Raw genomic sequence first — 24,894 nt, 5'->3', positions numbered from 1 at the left:
GGAATGTGAAGTATGATCATGGAATGGTGTGTGATGTTTATCAGAACCTTGTATCTAGAAGAAACTGTATTCTGGGTGTGAAAAGAATTTGGTCGGCATTAAACTATAAAAGTTGGTTCTTATCAAAACCACATCAGACGCAATCATGCTTTTTCTTCCTCACCCTTTTTGGAGAGCCTCTTCGCAAATCCGGAGGTCAGGAAGGTCGGATGACCTCTGGGCACCGAGGTTCAGTAGATTAACCGCAGTCTAGGGATGTCACCAGGCACAACAGATTGGAACTAGTTTGCGTCTAGAACAGCTGTTTCTGAGTAGCTGAAGGACCAAGTTTCTGTGTCGCTGCAGGCAGCTTTTGGCTTGTTGAAAGCCTTGATGGTTCAAAGAGTTTTGCTCCGGCTGGCTGGTCCGGAGCTCTGCTCAAACTAATTGAATCACTCAGCAAGTGATTCTGTTTTAATATTCCCATATTATGATTACATGGCCGACTAGGACGTGCCATGTTAAGAGGTGTTAACCGACAAACCTCAGAACCACCCCTTTCCCAGATACAGGAGATCTGACTTGTGGATCAGAAAATATCTATGTGCAGTGACGTTAAATTTAACTTGCATCATGGAGATATGGTGAGCGTGTGCTTGTCCAGTCACGTATGCTGATTAAGTATATGGGTCATATATTTCATTTCATCCTTATTAATTTAAGCACAGATTAATCAAAACATTTCATTTAACCATATTGCCCGTTTCATTATATGATTAGTTAACTCATATTGTTCATTTCATTATATGATTAGTTAACTCATATTGTTCATTTCATTATATGATTAGTTAACTCATATTGTTCATTTCATTATATGATTTAATTATGAAAGTTCATCCTTTGTTCTGTGAAGCACAGCAGTCTGAGATAAGAGGGAAGCTTTCAGAGAGACCTTGAAACGGGAACACTGTGTTCAAAGTAGCAGAGGCCTGGACTTCAGCTGATAGAATAGCAGAGTCCAGCAGATTAAAGGCTACAAATGTAGTCTCCTGTCTCCTTATGACCTGGCAGGAGTCTTGTGTCTGCACACTAGGTCTTTAATCAGATGACTTCATCAGCTGCACGCAGCTTCATCAGATAATATACATGACAGTAGCATTCTTTTCCAAGATCCTTCACAAGAGAACTGTATTAGAGAAATCTTTATTCCCAGAAGAAAGAAGATTTCATAATATAAGTACTCATTTTATCCGTCAGAATAATCATTGAAGAAAGAAGATTTGATTAAAAATCATTACATATTGCCATGTATAATTATAAGCCATGAATGTTCATGAATCTGTACCCAAGGATTGTTCAAGTATGTTTTAGGTCATCTCCATCATCACACCAGACAAGAAGTAAGGCTAAATTAAGAATGCATTACACATTAATAACCTTGTTCCACAGACTCAGAGACTCTGCGTCTCAGAGCGTGTGTTTCTGAAATTCTTGATAATTTTGGTAATAGATAACAGCGGGCTATACAACCAGCCGCTCTGCTTCAACCCTCAGACAAGTTCAAACATCCAACAGAACGAGGGTTGGAGAACCAAGCTTCAGACTGGCCATCTTTAGCTGAGCTACAGCCTTTCTAACCAGAAGGATTTTGACACGCTGTCAAAACCATAAGCTTTTTGCACCTGCAAAGCTGAAGTCAACAAGATATTTTTCCTGCAGAACAAAGCTGATTTTGCGACACTCCTTCAGAGTTATTTTGAGACACTTGGTTCCATCCAGTCAACTGTGTTACCTGGAAGCGATCCTGGACTGACCTGATCGTACTAGAAGTTAGTCTACGGACTTCTGTTCTTGGGGTCTCAAACCTCCCCTGACATTTCGGATCCACAAGGGCGCCTCCATGTTAGGTATTTTTATTTTCCCATCCAGGGTTACCATAGAGAAAGTTCATCACAGGGGTTATATTAATAAGCTGATCGATTAACCCATACCAATCTTTACCAATAAACAATTTAGACTTTGCAAAGTGGAGAGAGATAAAATGATTCACACGAGTCGGTAGGCAATTCGCTCTCAGACAGAACCCTCAGAAAGTATTTATTAAGGACACACAAAATGGTAAAACACACACACATTTACACACTAAAACATTGATGCACACACTTTGACATTCCTTTAGACTCTCAGCGAGCAGGGAGGCAACAGGCGCGGGCACAGGGCGTTCTCACTGATAAGCCAGGACTGGAAAGAGGCAAGGTCAAACGCCTGTCTGTTGCTAGAGTAAAATAAACCGTATCAAGCTTCCCAAAATAAACCGGATGAAGCTTTTGTTTAAAAAATAATAAAATAATGTATCCATAATTTATCCAACATTCCACTTGGGTACGTAGAACACAGTGAAATAAGCATCTGTATGCAGTTTGATAAATAACAGCTCATAGCCTATAAGCAAACCAAATTCTCTTTTATCCAGAAACGCACCTCTCTGAAGATACGGAGATTCTGATTCATCATCTCATATTCACACATAGTTCTCAGACATCTTTTAGTTCCATCCACTCACACTAGATAATAGTTTAAACAATCTGTCAAGTCTCCTCCTCCTACCTCAAGTGGAGGAGTTTAAGTATCTCGGGGTCTTGTTCACGAGTGAGGGTAGGAGGGATCGGGAGATCGACAGGCGGATTGGTTCGGCGTCTGCAGTGATGCGGACGCTGAGCCGATCTGTCGTGGTGAAGAGGGAGCTGAGCCAGAAAGCCAGGCTCTCGATTTACCGGTCGATCTACGTCCCAATCCTCACCTATAGTCATGAGCTTTGGGTAATGACCAAAAGAACGAGATTGTGGATACAAGCGGCCGAAATGAGTTTCCTCCGTAGGGTGGCCGGGCTCAGCCTTAGAGATAGGGTGAGGAGCTCGGACATTCGGGAGGGACTCGGAGTAGAACCGCTGCTCCTCCGGATCGAAAGGAGCCAGTTGAGGTGGTTTGGGAATCTGGTCAGGATGCCTCCTGGACACCTCCCTGGGGAGGTGTTTCGGGCATGTCCTGCCGGCAGGAGGCTCCCGGGTTGACCCAGGACACGTTGGAGAGGTTACATCTCCAATCTGGTCCGGGAACGCCTTGGAGTCCTGCCGGAGGAGCTGGTGGAGGTGGCCGGGGAGAGGACGGTCTGGAGCTCCCTAGTTGGGATGCTGCCCCCGCGACCCGGACCCTGATAAGCGGAGGAAGACGACGACGACGACAATCTGTCAAGTCTTAATTATTTGTAAAATAAATTCTTATTTGTTTGCAAAACGGACTGGTTCTTGAATCAAAGCGAAGTGTGACGATCCCTTAATAATTAAAAGAATCCTAGAACCTTCTAATTAATCATCCTAAGACCAAGCAAGGTGATATTCTGTAATTAATAGAGTATTACAGCTATTGGTCACAAAGTAATGAGAATAGAAATAAATAGCTCTTAAGCAATTTATTTAATCCAATTTAACTCGACTATTTCACATTACAACAGACAACAATGACCGTGGAGGCATGGAAGATGGTCTGCTGGGTTCCAATTACCTGACATCCCACATTAGAAAGAAATATGCACATTCATCAGTTTTTGAAAATCTCAAACTCAAAGACATTCTGGATCGCCTTTCACTACAAAGTTGGGTTAACCAGATCATTCCATGACACCCCCCCCCCCCCCCTATTTTTAGTCAGCATATAATTGTATTCAATCTAAAACTATCTAAAATGTTTGTAAATCAGCATTAATTTTAGGCCCTGTTGGTGTGTTTTCCTCTGCCCAGATGGGTGGCGTAAATCTGACATCATTTTGAAAGTCAATAAGAGGATGCCGACCACACAATGGCACTCACTGTTGATCTATGAGGAAGAAGATAAACAACTAGATGAAAGTCCCGTTGCCCTTTAAGCTCCCTCTCTTGCTTATTCCTATGCTGCACTCTGCATTTCCATCTGCTGCAGCTTCCTCTCTTTTGTCCTCTTGTCAGTTACAGGGGAAATTTCATCTAAATGGCATGCACAAGGCTGGGGATGTGGTTTTGGGGGGCTTATTTGAAATACATTTCTTTTCTGTCTTTCCTGATTTGTCTTTCACCTCTGAGCCACAACAACCCACCTGCTATGGGTAAGTTTGTTGGGGTGCCTGCCAAAAATACTAGACATCAACTATTTGAAGATTCTGCAAATAAGTGATTATGTGGCTAAAAGAATTTTGTGTCATCATAATGTCCATTTATTTTTCTTATTTCATTTAGCAAATTTTACATAACTGATTCATCTGAATTGTCAATTTGAGTGTTTAAGGATAGTATTTTTGTTTTAGTTTGGATGTTCTAGGATTAAGAAAAGCCCAGACCATGGCCTTTGCTATTGATGAGATCAACAGAAACGCTGAACTGCTACCCAACGTGACTCTGGGCTACAGCCTGTATGATAACTGTGTGCAACTTGAAATTGGATTTCGTGCAGCTATGGCATTAATCAGTGGTGAACAGGAGAACATCGTGTTTGACAGGAACTGTGTAGGAAGCCCTCCAGTCGTAGGGCTTGTGGGTGATTCGTCATCCACACACTCCATTGCCATCTCCTCGGTCTTAGGATTGTACAGAGTTCCTATGGTAGGTTTTCAGCTTGACCATTCTGTTTTTATTGGATTTATGTAGCTCTATTTTTGCTCCAATTAGGGTTTAATCAAGACAAACAGCAGGTTTTAGTAATGTTTTAAGATGTGCAGCTTCTTTGTTCCACAGATCAGTTATTTTGCCACTTGTGCATGCCTGAGCAACCGACACAAGTATCCATCCTTCTTTAGAACCATACCAAGTGATGATTTCCAGGTAAAACAAATAAATAAGTCAAACCTGACAAGTCACATTCTTATCTTTATTAAAATAAATTGTTGTTTCAAGTGCGAGGGCTGGAACGTCCTGAAATCCTAACTTAATTCACATTTTGTGGTCACGTAGGTCCAAGTTCTAATTCAAATACTGAAACATTTTGGCTGGACTTGGGCAGGCTTGCTGATCAGTAATGATGATTATGGATTACATGCAGCCCAATCCTTCCAGTCTGATCTGACGTTGTCTGGTGAAGGATGCCTGGCTTATTTAGAGGTGCTGCCGTTGGGCAACAATGCAGGAGAACTAAAGAGGATCGTGGACATAATGAAGAAATCCTCAGCTCGTGTGGTCATTGTGTTTGCACATGAGAACCATGTGATTGATCTCATGGAGGAGGTAACAACGCTCTAACAAGTATTTATCAAAGTGATGAATGGGATTTGTGTGCTCAGATCATTGTTGTGTTTGCCAAAAATATCCTTTACTTGGACAAAATATTGTAATTTTACCAAAACTGAGGTGAATAAAATAAGTAGGAGTCACCTAACCTTGAATACTTTCTTCCTGGTTGCTACACTGTGTGATAAAAATGTTTGAATCGACATTTTAAAAAGGTGGTGAGGCAGAATTTGACCGGCCTGCAGTGGCTGGCAAGTGAAGCCTGGTCAACCTCTGCCATGCTTCAGACTCCTGAGCTCATGCCGTACCTGGGTGGCACATTGGGTGTTGCTATTCGTCGAGGAGAAATACCAGGCCTCAGAGACTTCCTGTTGGAAACGCACCCTGATTTACATTACAACAGCAATGAAAATACTATGGTAATACACACTGTTTTAGTTTAATCCCATACTTCTACAAGTCATTAATATTCATTTTAACTTGACTACAGGTGAACCAGTTTTGGGAATTCACATTTCAGTGTAGATTTGCACCACCTCCAGCAGGTTGGGTGGAGAACGGGGGAACACTATGCACTGGAGAAGAAGACTTACAGAGTGTGGAAACGGAGTATTTAGCCACATCTGACCTCAGGCCTGAATACAATGTGTACAAGGCTGTGTATGCTCTGGCATATGCCCTTGATGATATGCTGAGGTGTGAGCCAGGAAGAGGGCCTTTCACTGAGAACAGCTGTGCTACTTCACAAACACTTCAGCCATGGCAGGTACATTTTAATTTATTATTATAATAGTATTTTGTGAAAGAACAATGTCAAAAGGGATTTTGTGATCTACACTGCCTGGCCAAAAAAAAAGGTCACACACTAATATTTAGTTGGACCACCTTTAGCTTTGATTACAGCCCACGTTTGCTGCTTTGTACCAATAAGCTTCTGTAATGTTACCAGATTTATTTCCATCCAGTGTTTCAATAATTTCTCACCAAGATTTTGCATTGGTGATGTTAGAGTCTGACCGCTGCACAAAGCCTTCTCCAACACATACCAAAGATTCTCAATAGGGTTAAGGTCTGGACTGAAAATGATGTCTCATGCTCCCTGAACCACTCTTTCACTATTTGAGCCTGATGAATCCTGGCATTGTCATTTTGGAATATGCCTGTGCCATCAGGGAAGATGGAATGACCTGGTCATTCAGTATATCTGAAGGTTGCTGAACCTAGACCTGACCAACTGCAGCAACCCCAGATCATAGCACTGCCCCCACAAGCTTGTACAGTAGATAACTGCAGCAACCCCAGATCATAACACTGCCCCCACAAGCTTGTACAGTAGACAACTGCAGCAACCCCAGATCATAACACTGCCCCCACAAGCTTGTACAGTAGACAACTGCAGCAACCCCAGATCATAACACTGCCCCCACAAGCTTGTACAGTAGACAACTGCAGCAACCCCAGATCATAGCACTGCCCCCACAAGCTTGTACAGTAGACAACTGCAGCAACCCCAGATCATAACACTGCCCCCACAAGCTTGTGCAGTAGACAACTGCAGCAACCCCAGATCATAACACTGCCCCCACAAGCTTGTACAGTAGACAACTGCAGCAACCCCAGATCATACCACTGCCTCCACAAGCTTGTACAGTAGACAACTGCAGCAACCCCAGATCATAGCACTGCCCCCACAAGCTTGTAGAGTAGACAACTGCAGCAACCCCAGATCATAGCACTGCCCCCACAAGCTTGTACAGTAGACAATTGCAGCAACCCCAGATCATAGCACTGCCCCCACAAGCTTGTACAGTAGACAACTGCAGCAACCCCAGATCATAGCACTGCCCCCACAAGCTTGTACAGTAGACAACTGCAGCAACCCCAGATCATAGCACTGCCCCCACAAGCTTGTACAGTAGACAACTGCAGCAACCCCAGATCATAGCACTGCCCCCACAAGCTTGTACAGTAGACAACTGCAGCAACCCCAGATCATAGCACTGCCCCCACAAGCTTGTACAGTAGACAACTGCAGCAACCCCAGATCATAGCACTGCCCCCACAAGCTTGTAGAGTAGACAACTGCAGCAACCCCAGATCATAGCACTGCCCCCACAAGCTTGTACAGTAGACAACTGCAGCAACCCCAGATCATAGCACTGCCCCCACAAGCTTGTAGAGTAGACAACTGCAGCAACCCCAGATCATAGCACTGCCCCCACAAGCTTGTACAGTAGACAATTGCAGCAACCCCAGATCATAGCACTGCCCCCACAAGCTTGTACAGTAGACAACTGCAGCAACCCCAGATCATAGCACTGCCCCCACAAGCTTGTACAGTAGACACTAGGCATCCCTTCATCTGCCTCTCTTCTTACCCTGATGCACCATCACTGTACAACAGGGTCCTTCTGGACTCATCAGACCAGTTTTTATTAAAGCGTTGGACAGTTCTTATCCCAGTTTTAGTCCTTTCAGCTATCTCAGATGTTTTCTCTGCTTGATGCCGATGATCTGACCCTTCTCAAACAGATGAACATCTTTCCACGACAACCAGGTGTGTCTTTCCATGCATGTGGTTGTTTAGTTAATGAGAAGCAACTCATTACACGAGTTGGGTTAAATACCTTGTTGCCAGCTGAAAGATAAATGCCCTTGCAGTAAATATCCAATGGGAGGCTAGTACCTATTTGCTTAGTTAAATTTAAAACTGATCTCTTTTTTTTGGCCGGGTAGGGTATTCTTCACTCAAACTTAAATATCTGAAGTTTGCCTGGACGTTACTCAACCTACACCTAGACTGAGTATGGTTAAGGTCGGTTTCCACTGATTCATTTCTTCCTCTCAGCTTATGTATTACTTGGAAAAAGTTAATTTCACCACATCGTTTGGAGATCATGTGTCCTTTGATGAAAATGGTGATGCTTTACCCATTTATGATATCATGAACTGGTTGTGGCTCCCTGGTGAGCAGATTACGGTTCAAAAGGTGGGAGATGCGAAAATGTCGACTCTAAAAGGCGAAGAACTAGGGCTTCAAGAAAACAAAATCTACTGGAACTTTGATTCAAAAGGGGTAATTTCCCATTAGTTGTTTATCTGATACCTTAAAAAGGATAAAAGTCAGTGATAAGCATTTCTCCTTGTAGCCAGCTCGATCAGTTTGCAGTGAGAACTGTCCTCCAGGAACACGCATGATGAGAAGAAAAAAGGAACCAGTTTGCTGTTTTGACTGCATTCCATGTTCTGAGGGAAAGATCAGCAATAAAACCAGTAGGGGTCCATGTTTTTTTTTTTTTTTTCATATTGTAAGATATGTTACTTTAGATATGTTATTTTAGTGTGCTATAACAACAATGTATCACACTTTCTTTTTATTTTTTTAAAAGACTCAATTGAGTGCTTCAGTTGTCCAGAAGACTTCTGGTCCAGCCCTCAACGGGACCACTGTCTCCCCAAGAAAACAGGCTTTCTGTCGTATGAGGAACCTCTGGGAATGTGTTTGACAGCTGCCTCATTACTGGGAACTTTTATCTGTGCTGTTGTTCTGGGGATATTCATCTATCACCGCAGTACTCCCATAGTGAAAGCCAACAACTCAGAAGTGAGTTTTCAGCTGCTGCTGTCACTCAAGTTATGTTTCCTGTGTTCGCTGTTGTTCATTGGACGACCCAGACTGTGGACATGCCAGCTGAGACATGCAGCCTTTGGGATCAGCTTTGTTCTTTGTGTTTCATGCATCCTGGTTAAAACCATGGTGGTTCTGGCTGTTTTCAAGGCCTCCAAGCCAGGAGGTGGCGCCAGCCTTAAGTGGTTTGGTGTTTCACAGCAGAGAGGAACAGTTTTCGTTCTTACCTCAGTTCAAGCAGCAATCTGCACAGTTTGGCTTGTCACCTCCTCACCAACACCAAACAAAAACACTTCATACTACAACGATGAGATAGTTTATGAGTGTGCAATTGGCTCGGCTGTTGGTTTTTCATTTTTACTGGGCTACATTGGCTTACTGGCTATCCTAAGCTTTCTGATTGCATTCCTTGCGAGGGATCTTCCAGACAACTTCAATGAAGCCAAACTCATCACTTTCAGCATGTTGATCTTCTGTGCCGTGTGGGTGGCCTTTGTTCCTGCTTATATCAGCTCACCTGGTAAATATGCAGATGCAGTGGAGGTGTTTGCCATCCTGGCATCCAGTTTCAGCCTCTTGGTGGCTCTGTTTGGACCCAAATGTTACATAATCCTGCTGAGTCCAGAAAAAAATACAAGGAAAGCCCTGATGGGTCGAGCCATCAAGGGTACTGCCTAATACTAAAAGGAAACAAAAAAACAAGAATCAAACAAATAAGCCATCTCACTATACCACCTCATATCTTTTGATTTATGATGAAATCACTGTAGATGAGTCTCATATGTCTTAGATGAGCCTAAACTGTTTAAATGTTATGCATTTATTTCTGTCAGTAAAAACTGAAAAACACAAAGTCTGCAACTGATAGAGTTCTGCTGTCTGGCTTGTTGTGGGGACACGCCAGTTTTATTGTCTCTCAGAAGCTCAATGTGAATATAATAAAATTAAGATTTTAAATCCTTAACCAAACTTTCTAATGTACAAGCTTACTGCTTTTTAGTGCAAGTTTTAAACAAAGAAGCATTTTGCAAGAGAGGCTGTATTTAAAAGATGAATGCAATCACAGTCTGTTCTGGTGTGGTGCTACCATCTAGTGGACATTTGATTAGATTTTTACTGACATTTCATTTCATTTCCTTTCAAAACTTTAGTAAAAGATTAAAAACAATTGGGCCTGACTCAGTTTAAACCTGTTTTTCAGCAGGTTCCTGTTCTGCTGAACGTCAAACTGCTACCTCACAGGCACACATACTAAAACAACACTAAGCAATCATACAAACACCCATGATCCAAAAAAGGCAACAAGACATTGTAAATGTGATGAAAGGGTGACCCTTCCAGCCTCCTGCCCAATGACTGACTTTAGTCAACAAGATTCGAGCTGCGTTATAGATGGACATTCAGGACTTCAGCTCCAAATGTTGCAGTTACATCATTGTGGGTTTCCAAGTCAGAGGCCTTGTCTGATTTGTAGTCAGCAAAATTTACTAAATCACTTTTAGCAGAAGTCACTAGAGAGAAAAGATGTGTCAAATATCAGTTACATGTTTCATTATAATGCTTTAGGTACAACTCTTATTATCAATGTAAGCATGCAACAAATATTTATTTTGTTCATTTGCAGATCAAAAGCTGAATTTACTTATTGGAAAAGCTCAGTTTTCATTCCTAACTTTTCTTATTGAGTTTAATTTTCTGTGGGTTTTACCAGCTCTCACAGCTACGCATGTATTTATTACAAAAGTACTTCAGTGGTCTGTGTTGGGTATTTTTATAATTGTACCTTTTTGAGGCCTAAAAGATGCCCATTTTGTGTTATGAATCTCTGTTTTTGCCAACTGTTGCTGTTCATGAAAGGTTGAGCAAGGATGTTGAATGTGGGTTTCAAACTGAAAACGGTACCTCTGTAACCTGAGAAGGCCTGCCTTCTCCCCCATCCTTTGCTGAATAAAGCCCCTGGGAAACTGAGGAGACTTGGGAGTGACGGGGGAAAAGCCTCGGAGGAGGTTTTTCCCTGTGTTAACTCTCCTTTATTTTGGGGACTCAGGGTAAAATGTCTTCCATGTTGTGTGTGTGTTTATTTCAGGTTCCAGGGTTATGGAGATTAAATATCACTTAACATTAATTACCTAACAGTCTGTATGGGTCAACAAAATACAAAGCCATTATGCGTCAAAATTAGCAGCAAAAAGCCTCAACACAACAGAAAAAAACTGTAAAGTCAACACAAAAGACTGGACTGTGGCTTTTTGTTTTTGAAGTGCACTTTTCTCGTCTCTTTTTCTTTCAGGTGTGGTGTTTTGGATCTGCTTTCAGGCTTGTTTTGTTTTGCTTTGTGTATTTCACTGAACTGTGCAGGCAACCCTATTTTGTTGCGGAGCTCCAGTAGAGAAAAGCATTTGCTGCTTGGAAACCTCAGACCTGAGCTTCACTGGTCACATTAAAGCTATAACTAGATCAGCATTTTATCATCTGAATCAAATAGCACGACCGAGAGGTCTCAAGTCCAGACCAGACCTGTAGAAACTCATTCAATTCAATTCAAGTTTATTTGTATGGCGCCAAATCACGACAAGAGTCGTCTCAAGGCACTTCACATAATAAACATTCCAATTCACAGTTCATTAAGCCAATCAGAAATAATGTGTCCTATATATATATTCATGTGTTCATCTCCAGCAGCTGGACTGTTGCAACGGTCTTTAACTAATCTTCCCAAAAAAGCTGCAAAGCAACTGCAGCTTACTCCGAGTGCTGCTGCTAGAACCAAGAGAACCGAGCACATCACTCCTGTTCTTAAATCTCTACACTGTTACCAGTAAACTACAGAATCCATTTCAAAGTACTTCTGCTGGTTTATTAATCACTCAATGGCATGGGGCCAAAATACTTGTTGAATCTCCTTCCTGTACATATGCCCAGCAGGGCTCTGGGACCCGTAGGAAGCAGTCAGCTGGTAGAACCCTGGGTCAGAACCAAACAGGATGAGGCTGCTTTTAGCTTCTATGCTGCTCACAGATGGATTCCTCATGACCTCAAATGTGCTCCAACTCTAGTACCTTTTAAACCAAAATTGAAAACTTTCCTGTTTTCATCAGCTTTTGAATGAACGTTGCTTAATCTGCACCTTCGGCATCGTAACTGCTCATCATCCTTTTGCCTTTTATATTATTCTTACACATTAGATCTAATTTCATTTGTATGTTTTAAAGTTGGTTTTAAAATCTGGTGTTTTATGTTGTCTTGCAGATTTTATTGTTTAATGGTCTTGCTCCTGGAAAGCACATTGAAATGTGTTTTACAGATAAAGCCGCCTCGCCTCTAAAAAGTCAGAACAGGGCAAATTACTGTAGCTTCTTGCATGTTGTGATAAAAAACACTGTCATTAAGTCATTAAGTTTTATTCTCGATATAAATGTACACAAAGGATAATATGATAAATTCACTCATCGATACCAAATTATGCCACAGTTCCAATGTTAGTGAAAATTTCTAAGCTTCATTTTTAAATGAAAACAATGATAAATAAAAACAGTCTGAAATGAATTTTAAGCCCTGCCCACATTCCCTTCTCTATCAAAGTGGGAGGAATTTGAAACGAAACCCAGTATGATAAACTGATGAAAAAGAGCCGACAAAGTGCACCAACGTTTAACGGTGTGCTCAACCAGATGGGTGTAATGCAACCTTTTCCACTCGTCTGTTTACTTTTGCTCATGTTGTTTTACGTGTATGTTTCATTTGCTGCATCCTCTTCTCCACTGTCTCCCTCCTGTCTGTTGCAAGGATTGTTTCATTTAAATGCGATGCATAGAGCTGGAGATGTGGTGCTGGGGGGGCTGTTTCAAGTTCACTTCTTTTCGGTTTCTCCTGACTTGTCTTTTAACTCGGAGCCGGATCAACGTACCTGCTATGGGTGAGTGTGTTAGGGATAGGGCAACCGAGAGACACGGAGAAGGAGCAGCTCTTTTATTTTTACTGATGATATATTTCTTTATCAGCAGTGTGTGTGTCATGCAAAACACATTCCGGACTATTGTCTTGACCTTTAACTGTGCTTAATTGTATCATACATATTTCTGCACTTAACAGAGGCTTTCTGTGTTAGTTATGACGTTCTAGGGTTACGACAGGCCCAGACCATGGCCTTTGCTATCGATGAGATCAACAGAAACTCTAAGCTGCTACCCAACGTGACTCTGGGGTACAGCCTGTATGATAACTGTCTGACTCTTGGAGTTGGATTTCGTGCAGCTCTGGCGCTGATCAGTGGCCAACAGGAGGAAATCATGTTAGAGGAGAATTGTGTAGGAAGCCCTCCAGTCTTGGGAATTGTGGGTGATTCTTCTTCTACACGAACTATTGCCATCTCCTCTGTCTTAGGCTTACATAGAGTACCAATTGTAAATATTTTTTAATTACCTTCTATTCTGTTTTTCATCATGTTTGTTTAATATTGGCTCTCATAAATTTTGATGTGTTTTCAATGTGTATCTTACAGGTGAGTTATTTTGCCACATGTTCATGTCTGAGCGACAGACAAGCCTTTCCATCCTTCTTCCGGACAATACCAAGTGATGCTTTTCAGGTACCAAAATATCAGTTTTCTTTGAAAAGAATATGTTGTTGCAGCGAAAGTAAATACATTTTTTTTAAAAAGACATGGCTTACGTGACTTTAATTGAAACCTGCCTTTTCTCTTCTGCTTCTCTGGGCTCACTCAGGTACGAGCAATGATTCAGATATTAAAGCACTTCGGCTGGACTTGGGCAGGTTTGTTGATCAGTGATGATGACTACGGATTCTTCGCTGCCCAGTCCTTCCAGACTGATCTTAGCCTGTCAGGTGAAGGCTGTCTGGCTTATGTAGAGGTGTTGCCCTGGGGCAGAGACTTACCTAAACTGAAGATGATTGTGGATGTGATGAAGAAATCCACAGCTCGCGTGGTCGTCGTGTTTGCACATGAGGGTCCGATGATTAATCTCATGGAAGAGGTTGGTCATTGGATGTATTGTGTTTATTTTTTGAGGTCGGTTACAGTTATTGCTAGGTTTTTTTAACTAACTTACAAAAATATAAATTGCACTGTGTATCATGCAACCACTGCAGCTTGAATAACAAATTTGGGTGCGTATAGTAAGTAAAAACACTGCATTATTTGCACAGTTTGACATTAGTGCATTAAAACTGAGTGTTTTGATAACTTGAGAAATCGTTTGCTGTAAAAGGTGGTGAGGCAGAAGCTGACAGGTCTGCAGTGGTTGGCGAGTGAAGCCTGGTCCACAGCTGCTGTGCTTCAGACTCCCGAGCTCATGCCGTACCTGGGTGGCACACTGGGCATTGCGATACGCCGAGGAGAAATACCAGGCCTCACAAACTTCCTCCTACAAATGCACCCTGATTTACATTATAACAACAGCAATGAAAACAGCTTGGTGAGTTCCATCTTTGGTTCTTTTTTTTAACACAGAAAAGGTTTTTAGTTTACCTTGCCGACGGTTCAAATGGAATTTGAAGATAAACACAGCAAGAATGTGCAAAAGAAGCTTGGTGAGTTATTGAGTCACTATAGATGGGTACAGCTATAATTTAAAAATTGTTCTAATTAAAAGTTGTATTCATGACAGGTGAACCAGTTTTGGGAATTCACATTTCGGTGCAGATTTGCACCACCTCCAGCAGGTTGGGTGGAGAACGGGGGAACACTATGCACTGGAGAAGAAGACTTACAGAGTGTGGAAACGGAGTTCTTGGACGTTTCTAACCTCAGGTCTGAGTACAATGTTTACAAGTCTGTGTATGCTCTGGCATACGCCCTCGATGATATGCTGAAGTGTGAGCCAGGAAGAGGGCCTTTCGCTGAGAACAGCTGTGCCACCTTACAAACACTTCAGCCATGGCAGGTACGTTGTACTGTGCATGTGGTCCCTGCAACAATCGTAGTGATCAACACAAATAGGAGATCAAGTACAAAGTTCCATTGTAGAGTGTGGTGTTTTCAAAACTGTTTTCATAGTGAGAAGATTGTCTTGATTTTCCAAATTCTCATTTAAATTTTAATAGCTTGTTTATTACCTGGAAAAAGTCAATTTCACCACATCGTTTGGTGATCAGGTGTCATTCGATGAGAACGGTGATGCTTTACCCATTTATGATGTTATGAACTGGCTTTGGCTCCCTGATGGAAGAACTGAGGTGCAAAATGTCGGAGATGTTAAAATAACAACCTTTGGTGGGGAAGAACTGAGGTTTTATGAAGACAAAATCTTTTGGAACTTTGATTCAAAAAAGGTAATTGGCTAACACATTTAAAATGTACACTTTGCAGTGTGAAATGACTTAATAGGCGTTGTTTTTGTAGCCAACCAGATCAGTTTGCAGTCAGAACTGTCCTCCAGGGACACGCATGGTGAGAAAAAAGGGGGAACCTATTTGCTGTTTTGACTGTAACTCCTGCTCTGAGGGAAAGATCAGTAACGGCAGCAGTGAGTGTCTATATTTAGTTTTATTTTTTGCAATGCTCTTGATTTTTCAAAAACAATGTTTTTGTTTTCACTTCTGTTTCCAGACTCTTTAGACTGCTTCAGTTGTCCAGAAGACTTCTGGTCCAGCCCCCAACGTGACCAGTGTGTTCCAAAAAATACTGAATTTTTATCCTATCAGGAGCCTCTGGGAATGTGTTTGACTGCTGCCTCATTACTGGGGACATTTATCTGTGCTGTTGTTCTGGGGATATTCATCTATCACCGCCGTACTCCCATAGTCAAAGCCAACAACTCAGAACTGAGTTTTCAGCTGCTGCTGTCACTCAAGTTATGTTTCCTGTGTTCGCTGTTGTTCATTGGACGACCCAGACTGTGGACATGCCAGCTGAGACATGCAGCCTTTGGGATCAGCTTTGTTCTTTGTGTTTCGTGCATCCTGGTTAAAACCATGGTGGTTCTGGCTGTGTTCAAGGACTCCAAGCCAGGAGGTGGCGCCAGCCTTAAGTGGTTTGGTGTTTCACAGCAGAGAGGAACAGTTTTAGTTCTTACCTCAGTTCAAGCAGCAATCTGCACAGTTTGGCTTGTCTTATCCTCACCCATGCCCCATAAAAACACACAATATCACAATAATAAGATAGTTTATGAGTGTGCAATTGGCTCTGCTGTTGGATTTTCTGTGTTACTGGGCTACATTGGCTTACTAGCTATCATTAGTTGTTTGATTGCATTCTTTTCAAGGAATCTTCCAGACAACTTCAATGAGGCCAAACTCATCACTTTCAGCATGCTGATCTTCTGTGCCGTGTGGGTGGCCTTTGTTCCTGCTTACGTCACCTCACCTGGTAAATATGCAGATGCAGTGGAGGTGTTTGCCATCCTGGCTTCCAGTTTTGGCATTTTGGTGGCTCTGTTTGGACCCAAATGTTACATAATCCTGCTGAAACCAGAGAGAAACACAAAGAAAGCCCTGATGGGTAGGGGCACCTAAGATTTGACATAACATTAAAAAATTATTTAGGCAGAAAAGGAACAGTTATGAGAAGTTTGTTTTAATGTAGCTTTATATGTCTGAACATGCTTCCCTAATAAAATTAACTTTAAAATATTGGATTGTCACTTTTTCTGTGTCAACTTAGATTTGGGGAAAATATTTGTATCTTTTATCTAAGTATAAAGGATACTAATCTACAAACACTACCCTTATTTACATTTTTTCTCAGTCCGGCTTTCTCAATAGATTATCTTTAATTGGCACTACCAGCACTTCCTTGTTTGCTATCGTCCATTTCTATCAGGCCACACCCAGCTCAGCCAACTCCATGGTGTGCCCCAGGGCTCCGTCCTAGGGTCTCATCTCTTTATCATTTACATCTCCTCTGTTGGTAATGTTATCACAAATGTAACATCCATTTCTGGTGTTTTTGTGGAAGACAGCCAGCTCTACTTCTCTAGTAAACCTCAATCCTCTCGCAGTACAATCCTGTTTCCCCCAGCGAGAGCAGCCATCTATGGCGCTCATCTACTGAACAGTCACAGGTGGGAAGGAGATCTTGGGAGAAGCAAAGAGTACATTGACTCCTACAGTTCATGATAACAAAAATTTGATTGGGTCAGGCTGAGCTAATTTTCCTCTCTGCCTTCAGTCTTTAAACTGATCATTTCCAGTCCTTCAGTGAAGCCAATTTTGGGTTTTAAAACCTGCTCATACCGTCCGGTGACCCTCTCCGAGATGACATCCATTTTGCGCACTAATACCGGTATCGCAGCTAGAACATTGTCCAGCTTACGATTCACCTCGAGTAACGTCCCAGTCTGAGAAGTCTCCACACGGACGGTGCTTTCCGTGCGTGCGGGTCGCCCTCCAATCGCAGCCTGCATTATCCCCCTCACACACACACACACACACACACACACACACACACACACACACACACACACACACACACACAGTCTCACAGTCTCTTTTCAACACATCATCCCAGTCCCTCAACATAATTGCCTACTGGCAAAGTTCAGAATAATCTCCTAACATCTCGTGAACACATTCAAGACCATCCACAATCTTGCTCCTTCATACGTTTCTGATCTTCTTATCACTGCTACATCCTCCAGTTCCCTCCAGCCTTCCTTCTCCATCCATCTCCATTTTCCCTCCTTCTGCTGCAGCACTAGGGGAAGCAGAATTTTAGCTGTTCATCTTCCAAGCTCTGGAACTTCCTACTTTTTGACATCTGCAACATCAACTATTTTCCCCTTTTTTAAATGAAGACAAATACCTCGTCTGTTCAGAACAGCCTTCTCTTAGAAGTTAAGTCATTTTTAATGAGTTTGCTTTTGTCTACTGTGTTTGTTTTATTCTAAAGTGAACTTGCTTGCCCTGATATATGATCACAAAAGTATTATTATTATTATTATTATTATTATTATTGTTATTATTATTATATTATTATTATTGTTATTATTATATAATAATAATAATAATTATTATTATTATTATTATTATTATTATTATTAATATATAATTATAATAATAATTATATTATTATTATTATTATTATATACTTCTAAGTTAAACGGGGTATTTTAACCACATAACCAACCATAAGATACAGTGATTGGTACAGACATGTTTTTATATTCCTTAAACAAAAAAGAATTGCTGTAGCTTAAAAACATTTTTCATTATTTGCTTATAAAAGTTTGAAAGTTCCAAATGTGATCAAGAGATTTTGTTTACATTAGGTCTTCCTCAACACTAAATCAGTCAAAACACGCGTTAGGCTCTGCCCACACTGTTAATCCTGCCCTGATTGGTGGTGTGAGGAAAGATGACTAAACAGCTAGTCAACAAAAACAGCTGAAACGGTGAAAAAACGTTATGACGGTGCTCAAGAAAAAGCTCAACCGACAAAAGTCATGCACTGTTTAAAACTCATTTGCTTGTTTTGGCTCATATTGTTGCGCTTGTATGTTTCAGCTGCCATATTCTCCTCTCCATTGTACACCCCCTGTCACTTACGAGGAAGGTTTCATCTAAATGGGATGCACAAAGCTGGAGATGTGGTGCTGGGGGGGATGTTTACAGTGCACTTATTTTCTGTTACCCCTGACCTGTCTTTTGACTCGGAGCCAGCGCAGCTTACATGCTATGGGTGAGTATGTTAGAGACATGACTAGCAAAAGAGACTGAGAAGGAAGTCTTATTCCTTAAATGCACTAAATGTGTGATGCTCAGTTATTTCTCAGTCTGAAAGCCTGTTCTCATTTAAAACGAATAGAATTCTTACTAAGGTCTAACAGAAACACGAATTTTAAACAGAAGCTCTCATGTGTTAGTTTTGACGTTCTAGGGTTACGACAGGCCCAGACCATGGCCTTTGCGATCGAAGAGATCAACAGAAACTCCAAGCTGCTACCCAACGTGACTCTGGGGTACAGCATGTATGATAACTGTCTGACTCTTGGAGTTGGACTTCGTGCAGCCCTGGCGCTGATCAGTGGCCAACAGGAGGAAATCATGTTAGAGGAGAATTGTGTAGGAAGCCCTCCAGTCTTGGGAATTGTTGGTGATTCTTCGTCTACACGTATTATTGCCATCTCATCTGTCTTAGGCTTGTTTAAAGTACCTATGGTAACTTATTTTACTCTTTGAGATTGTTTTCATGCCTGCTCTCATTTCTTCTCTGAAGATCTTCAGTAGCTGACAAGTTTTAAATATGTGTTTTATGCAGGTGAGTTATTTTGCAACGTGTTCATGTCTGAGTGACCACCAAAAGTATCCTTCCTTCTTCAGGACGATACCAAATGATGCTTTTCAGGTAAAAATACATTTGTACTTTTTTTTACTAGTAATGTTGCTTATAACAAAAAGCCTAAATAGCTTAATTGACAACAACTTGTTCATTTAAATTATTTTATTTAGTGCCGTTAACAACATGGATCAATGAGCTTTACTGACTAGATTCGTTTAAAATCGCCAGTGAGTCACATCTGAGCTTTACTACGGGAACAGGACACAAATATGAAGGGTGGCCTTTGATCTCTTCCCCTAGAACTTAGGCAGTCACGTTTTGGCTCAGCTGGAAAACTCAAAAGTTTCTCACTGATAACAGAGAATTACAGTATTCAACTTATAAAATCAAAAATGCACGTCTACATTTTTTTCTAAATCATTTTGAGTCAGGATGCTCATAAATTTGGCAAAGTAGATGGGAGACCTACTTAGATATTTTGTTTGATAGAGAACATATCTTGCTTCACAGTAACACCAACGTTTATTACATGCTTTTTCGCTCCTCATTCTTACTGTTCACTCAGGTGCGAGCAATGATTCAGATATTAAAGCACTTCGGTTGGACTTGGACAGGGCTGCTGATCAGTGATGATGACTACGGGCGCTATGCTGCCCAGTCCTTCCACACGGATCTGAGCCTGTCTGGTGAAGGATGTCTGGCTTATGTAGAGGTGCTGCCCTGGAACAGAGATTTACCTGAACTGAAGAGGATTGGTGATGTAATGAAGAAATCCACAGCTCGTGTGGTCATCGTCTTTGCACATGTGGGGCCGATGATTAATCTCATGGAAGAGGTTGGTCACTAGATGTATTGTGTGTGTGTGTGTGTGTGTGTGTGTGTGTGTGTGTGTGTGTGTGTGTGTGTGTGTGTGTGTGTGTGTGTGTGTGTGTGTGTGTGTGTGTGTGTGTGTGTGTGTGTGTGTGTGTGTGTGTGTTTTACAACAAAGATCGGGTGTTCCAATGAGATAACTCACAGCTGCTGTTAGATGTAAAAGCTTATAATCAAGGTATTAAAATAACTTGAAGAACAACATATTCTGCAATGTACCTTGAGTAACATCATTATTTAAAATGTGGTTGTTGTGACAACATGAGCAAATATTATGTAAGCAGGTGGTGAGGCAGAAGCTGACAGGCCTGCAGTGGTTGGCCAGTGAAGCCTGGTCCACAGCTGCTTTGCTTCAGACTCCTGAGCTCATGCCGTACCTGGGTGGTACCTTGGGCATTGCAGTTCGTCGAGGAGAAATACCAGGTCTCAGAAACGTCCTGTTGCAAACTTACCCTGATCTACATTACAATGACAGCAATGAAAATAACATGGTGAGGAACAACTTTGTAATGTTACATTTGACTTTTAAAAGTGAATAATAGTATGTTTTTAAAATTGTTACAGGTGAACCAGTTTTGGGAATTCACCTTTCAGTGCAGATTTGCACCACCTCCAGCAGGTTGGGTGGAGAACGGGGGAACATTATGCACCGGAGAAGAAGACTTACAGAGTGTGGAAACTGAGTTCTTGGACGTTTCTAACCTCAGGTCTGAGTACAATGTTTACAAGGCTGTGAATGCTCTGGCATACGCTCTTGATGATATGTTGAAGTGTGAGCCAGGAAGAGGGCCTTTCACTGAGAACAGCTGTGCCACTTTACAAACACTTCAGCCTTGGCAGGTATTGGAAATACTTTTTGATTAAATTCTGTCATTTATTGTTTCTATGTTTATGGTCGCATTTAATGCTTATATAAAAGGAAACTGTGTTTTTATAATATGTGTGTCTTTTTGGTCATGTTCTACATATTTCAATTGTCTCATTTGAATTCAATTAGCTTGTTTATTACCTGGAAAAGGTCAATTTCACCACATCATTTGGTGATCAGGTGTCGTTTGATAAGAATGGTGACGCTTTACCCATTTATGATGTTATGAACTGGATGTGGCTCCCTGATGGAAGAACAGAGGTACAAAATGTGGGAGATGTTAAAACGTCAGAATTTAATGGTGAAGAACTGAAGCTTCATGAAGACAAAATCTTCTGGAATTCTGATTCCAAAAAGGTAAATTTAAGTGTTTCTTCTTAATCCAAAGTCGTATGAATCCAGTATAAGTTGAAGTACTGCAAACTGTTTTTAGCCAACCAGGTCAGTTTGCAGTGAGAACTGCCCTCCAGGAACTCGCATGGTGAGAAAAAAGGGGGAACCTATTTGCTGTTTTGACTGCATTCCTTGTTCCGAGGGAAAGATCAGTAATAGCACCAGTAAGTATTCAGTGTAAAGTTTTGTGTTTTGCAATTCAGTTGATATTTTTTAAGTATATCTTTTCCCAGATTCTTTGGACTGCTTCAGTTGTCCAGAAGACTTCTGGTCCAGGCCCCAACATGACCAGTGTGTTCCCAAGAAAACAGAGTTTATGTCCTATGAGGAACCTCTGGGATTGTGTTTGACTGCTGCCTCGTTACTGGGGACATTTATCTGTGCTGTTGTTCTGGGGATATTCATCTATCACCGCAGTACTCCCATAGTCAAAGCCAACAACTCAGAAGTGAGTTTTCAGCTGCTGCTGTCACTCAAGTTATGTTTCCTGTGTTCGCTGCTGTTCATTGGACGACCCAGACTGTGGACATGCCAGCTGAGACATGCAGCCTTTGGGATCAGCTTTGTTCTTTGTGTTTCGTGCATCCTGGTTAAAACCATGGTGGTTCTGGCTGTGTTCAAGGCCTCCAAGCCAGGAGGTGGCGCCAGCCTTAAGTGGTTTGGTGTTTCACAGCAGAGAGGAACAGTTTTAGTTCTTACCTCAGTTCAAGCAGCAATCTGCACAGTTTGGCTTGTCTTATCCTCACCCATGCCCCATAAAAACACACAATACCACAATGACAAGATAGTTTATGAGTGTGCAATCGGCTCAGCTATTGGCTTTACTGTATTATTGGGCTACATTGGTTTTCTAGCTATCATTAGTTGTCTGATTGCATTCCTTGCGAGGGATCTTCCAGACAACTTCAATGAGGCCAAACTCATCACTTTCAGCATGCTGATCTTCTGTGCCGTGTGGGTGGCCTTTGTTCCTGCTTATATCAGCTCACCTGGTAAATATGCAGATGCAGTGGAGGTGTTTGCCATCCTGGCTTCCAGTTTTGGCATTTTGGTGTCTCTGTTTGGACCCAAATGTTACATAATCCTGCTGAAACCAGAGAGGAATACAAAGAAAGCCCTGATGGCCCGAGGCACCAAAGACACAGCATAAAATAAAAATTTAAATCAAGCAGAGCAAGACAAATGTATGGATGGGCACTTTTTTTTCATGCATCTTTTTCTAAAAATGCATCCCCATTCAAATCAATTTTGAAAGAACTCCACTGCTACTATTTGTTTTGTTTTCAAAATGGATTGTGGTTTATGAATTAACTTATATTTATGACCTCCAACTTATCAATGGTTAATGAAAGAAATTCACAAAATACTTTGGGCAATTGTCTTAATGTACCTGATAATTATTTTACCTGTATTAATTTGATATAAAAGCTAAACAGAAACCCTTTTATGGCTCTCATAAAAATCCAACTTCTCTGGCCCCACAAATGATCCTACTGTGAAGTTGTGTTGCAAAATGAACAGAAGATTTATTTTGTCCATTACAATGTGTTTATTTCCTCCCATTTGTCATCTATATTCATATTTTGTGACTCTAATTTGGTCTTAGCTTTGTGTGTGTGTGTGTGTGTGTGTGTGTGTGTGTGTGTGTGTGTGTGTGTGTGTGTGTGTGTGTGCGCGTGTGTGTGTGTGTGTGTGTGTGTGTGTGTGTGTGTGTGTGTGTGTGTGTTTTCTATTTGTCTGTGTCTGGTCTTGTAACGGACTGGAAGCATGTCATTACCATCACTTTCCTGAAAATCCTATGTAAATCGAGCTTAAGAGTTATACACTGGCTCTACGCAAACGGATTGAGAAATGAGTTGAATAGAAAATAAATCAAAGTGAGTGAGTGTTACTAATGTAATTCACCAAAAATTTAAAAAATGGTTTAACCATCAACAACTGGAAAAAACAACAAAGTAAAACTTTTGTTGCTCGTGTTCTTCTCAACTTTTTTAATTGATTTCCCACTAATGTAGGAATACTTTAGTCATTAAATGTGCAATATGTAAGAAGCACGTGAGGGTGACATCCTGTGGTCACATTTAGTTCTGCAGTCCATTTTTATAAATAAAAGGTGACCCTCTCACTACTGTTTTGTGAGTTTCATTTCTGTTATGGATCATCACCAGAAGATTATACATGACTAGCAAAGACGAGTCAATCACAGTAAGTTTAAAAGAAATGGAATACATTGTCATATCTGGTGTTAGCACTTTTGGGTGTTTTACGGTAGGGATCACTTACTACACTTATTACGGTAGTATGTCTCCGGCATTAAAGAAGTTTCCGTCTGTAGCGACATGAATGGCCTCATTTTGTGCCCCAAAGGTCACACTTCCCCAGCTAGGTCATGCTGTCCTGGCTGAACTTCTGTCCCACAGATTATCCATCATGGAAACCATCTTTAATCTGACTGCGTTTATCTGTCTGATGTTCCTCCGCAAGATGAAGGACACTTCAAGATTTAAAATAATCATTTTTAATAATTTCTTCATACTTTTTATTACGACGTTTATTATAATCATCATAAACAATCATCATGGTTCATTATAAATGTATTTAATTACTGAGGTGACTTATTATTCTTTGGTTATAATAATTATTGTTTATGATAATCAGCAATGTTTGACAATGTGAAGAAGGTCATTTGCACGTGTACACACCATGCAGAGGGGGCTGAATTCAGGGTAAAGGTAACCACCTCACATGTCTTTGCTCCATAACAACAAGCTTTCTGACTCTGAGAGGGCGTGTTCTGAGGTTTTGTTAAAACCAAAAACTCTTCAGTTCAATTTCAGTTCTTGAACCAACCAGATACTCTCATGGCAACAAGAGTACCAGAGGACGAGGGTCGGCCGCCCAAAGCCTCACTAAGCTGTTCTGTCACGCCGATAGAATTGCTCCAAATTCTAAATTGACATTTTCAAATTGTCATCTTTAAATTGTTAGTAATAAATTCTTAACTTTTTGAACCTGACTCTTCTTTGAAACGAAACACAGAATGGTGTATATTTGGTTATTGAATAAGCAAAGATTCCTTTAAGCTTCTGATTCAATGATAACTTTTGCTATTAATTTAAATATCTTAAATTAAAAATTAATCTTTGGATTAAATATAGACTAAGCCGTTGGTGTATGAACTTCTATCGATTGTATAAATATCCTGGATATTTATGCATGATATAAGTTCATATGCTAATTTGTCTGATCTTTCTCAGGATCTAACAAAGCTAATAGCAAACAGCGTTAAATCCTAGTATGTAGATTGTCTCTTGCTGTTATAGTTCTGAACAACTCATTAAATAAAGTAAAATGCCACAATTAACTTATTATTCACTTCACTCATACATTTCACAGTAATATCAAGTTGATGGTAACTGAAAAAGTAGCTAGATATATTTTTAGAGCCTACTATTTAATGTCATTGTTGACACTGTTAGCTCAACATTAGCCTCTAGCCTCCCTCACTTGGTATTAGAGTAAAACAAAAAGATGCTGTGGCTATTTAGGAGTACAAAAAATAACATCTGGGGCATTTCCCGTTTATTGGCTTCACTTTTTTTTTAACAACTCTTGAGCTTTTTGTGGACCAGGTTCAAATTACAAATGTCGACGCTACGGCGTTAGC

The 24,894-nt window shown here is 41.0% G+C and overlaps 3 protein-coding genes across 3 annotated transcripts; all 3 read left to right on the top strand.

Annotated features, from left to right (window-relative positions):
* The first annotated feature begins 3,878 nt into the window (after positions 1-3,878).
* On the top strand, positions 3,879-9,537 carry LOC107380607 (extracellular calcium-sensing receptor-like). Its single transcript, XM_054742521.2, has 9 exons — positions 3,879-4,117; positions 4,316-4,610; positions 4,743-4,829; positions 4,959-5,228; positions 5,447-5,650; positions 5,722-5,997; positions 8,080-8,307; positions 8,381-8,504; positions 8,621-9,537. The coding sequence occupies exons 1-9, from the start codon at positions 3,879-3,881 to the stop codon at positions 9,535-9,537; spliced, it is 2,640 nt and encodes an 879-aa protein (XP_054598496.2).
* Positions 9,538-12,552: 3,015 nt separating this feature from the next.
* On the top strand, positions 12,553-16,402 carry LOC107380608 (extracellular calcium-sensing receptor). Its single transcript, XM_070543224.1, has 9 exons — positions 12,553-12,775; positions 12,968-13,262; positions 13,361-13,447; positions 13,584-13,853; positions 14,088-14,294; positions 14,487-14,762; positions 14,923-15,150; positions 15,221-15,344; positions 15,428-16,402. The coding sequence occupies exons 1-9, from the start codon at positions 12,576-12,578 to the stop codon at positions 16,330-16,332; spliced, it is 2,592 nt and encodes an 863-aa protein (XP_070399325.1). The 5' UTR covers positions 12,553-12,575; the 3' UTR covers positions 16,333-16,402.
* A 1,781-nt stretch (positions 16,403-18,183) lies between these two features.
* LOC107380609 (extracellular calcium-sensing receptor-like) lies at positions 18,184-22,763 on the top strand. The gene is made up of 9 exons (XM_054742233.2): positions 18,184-18,496; positions 18,681-18,975; positions 19,076-19,162; positions 19,662-19,931; positions 20,251-20,457; positions 20,531-20,806; positions 20,964-21,191; positions 21,268-21,391; positions 21,461-22,763. The coding sequence occupies exons 1-9, from the start codon at positions 18,261-18,263 to the stop codon at positions 22,375-22,377; spliced, it is 2,640 nt and encodes an 879-aa protein (XP_054598208.1). The 5' UTR covers positions 18,184-18,260; the 3' UTR covers positions 22,378-22,763.
* Positions 22,764-24,894: the final 2,131 nt, after the last annotated feature.

This window comes from Nothobranchius furzeri, chromosome 13 (genome assembly GCF_043380555.1).
Source record: "Nothobranchius furzeri strain GRZ-AD chromosome 13, NfurGRZ-RIMD1, whole genome shotgun sequence".
Taxonomy (NCBI): Eukaryota; Metazoa; Chordata; class Actinopteri; order Cyprinodontiformes; family Nothobranchiidae; genus Nothobranchius; species Nothobranchius furzeri.
Note: the sequence above shows the minus strand (reverse complement) of the source record. Positions and strands in the feature narration are given on the sequence as shown.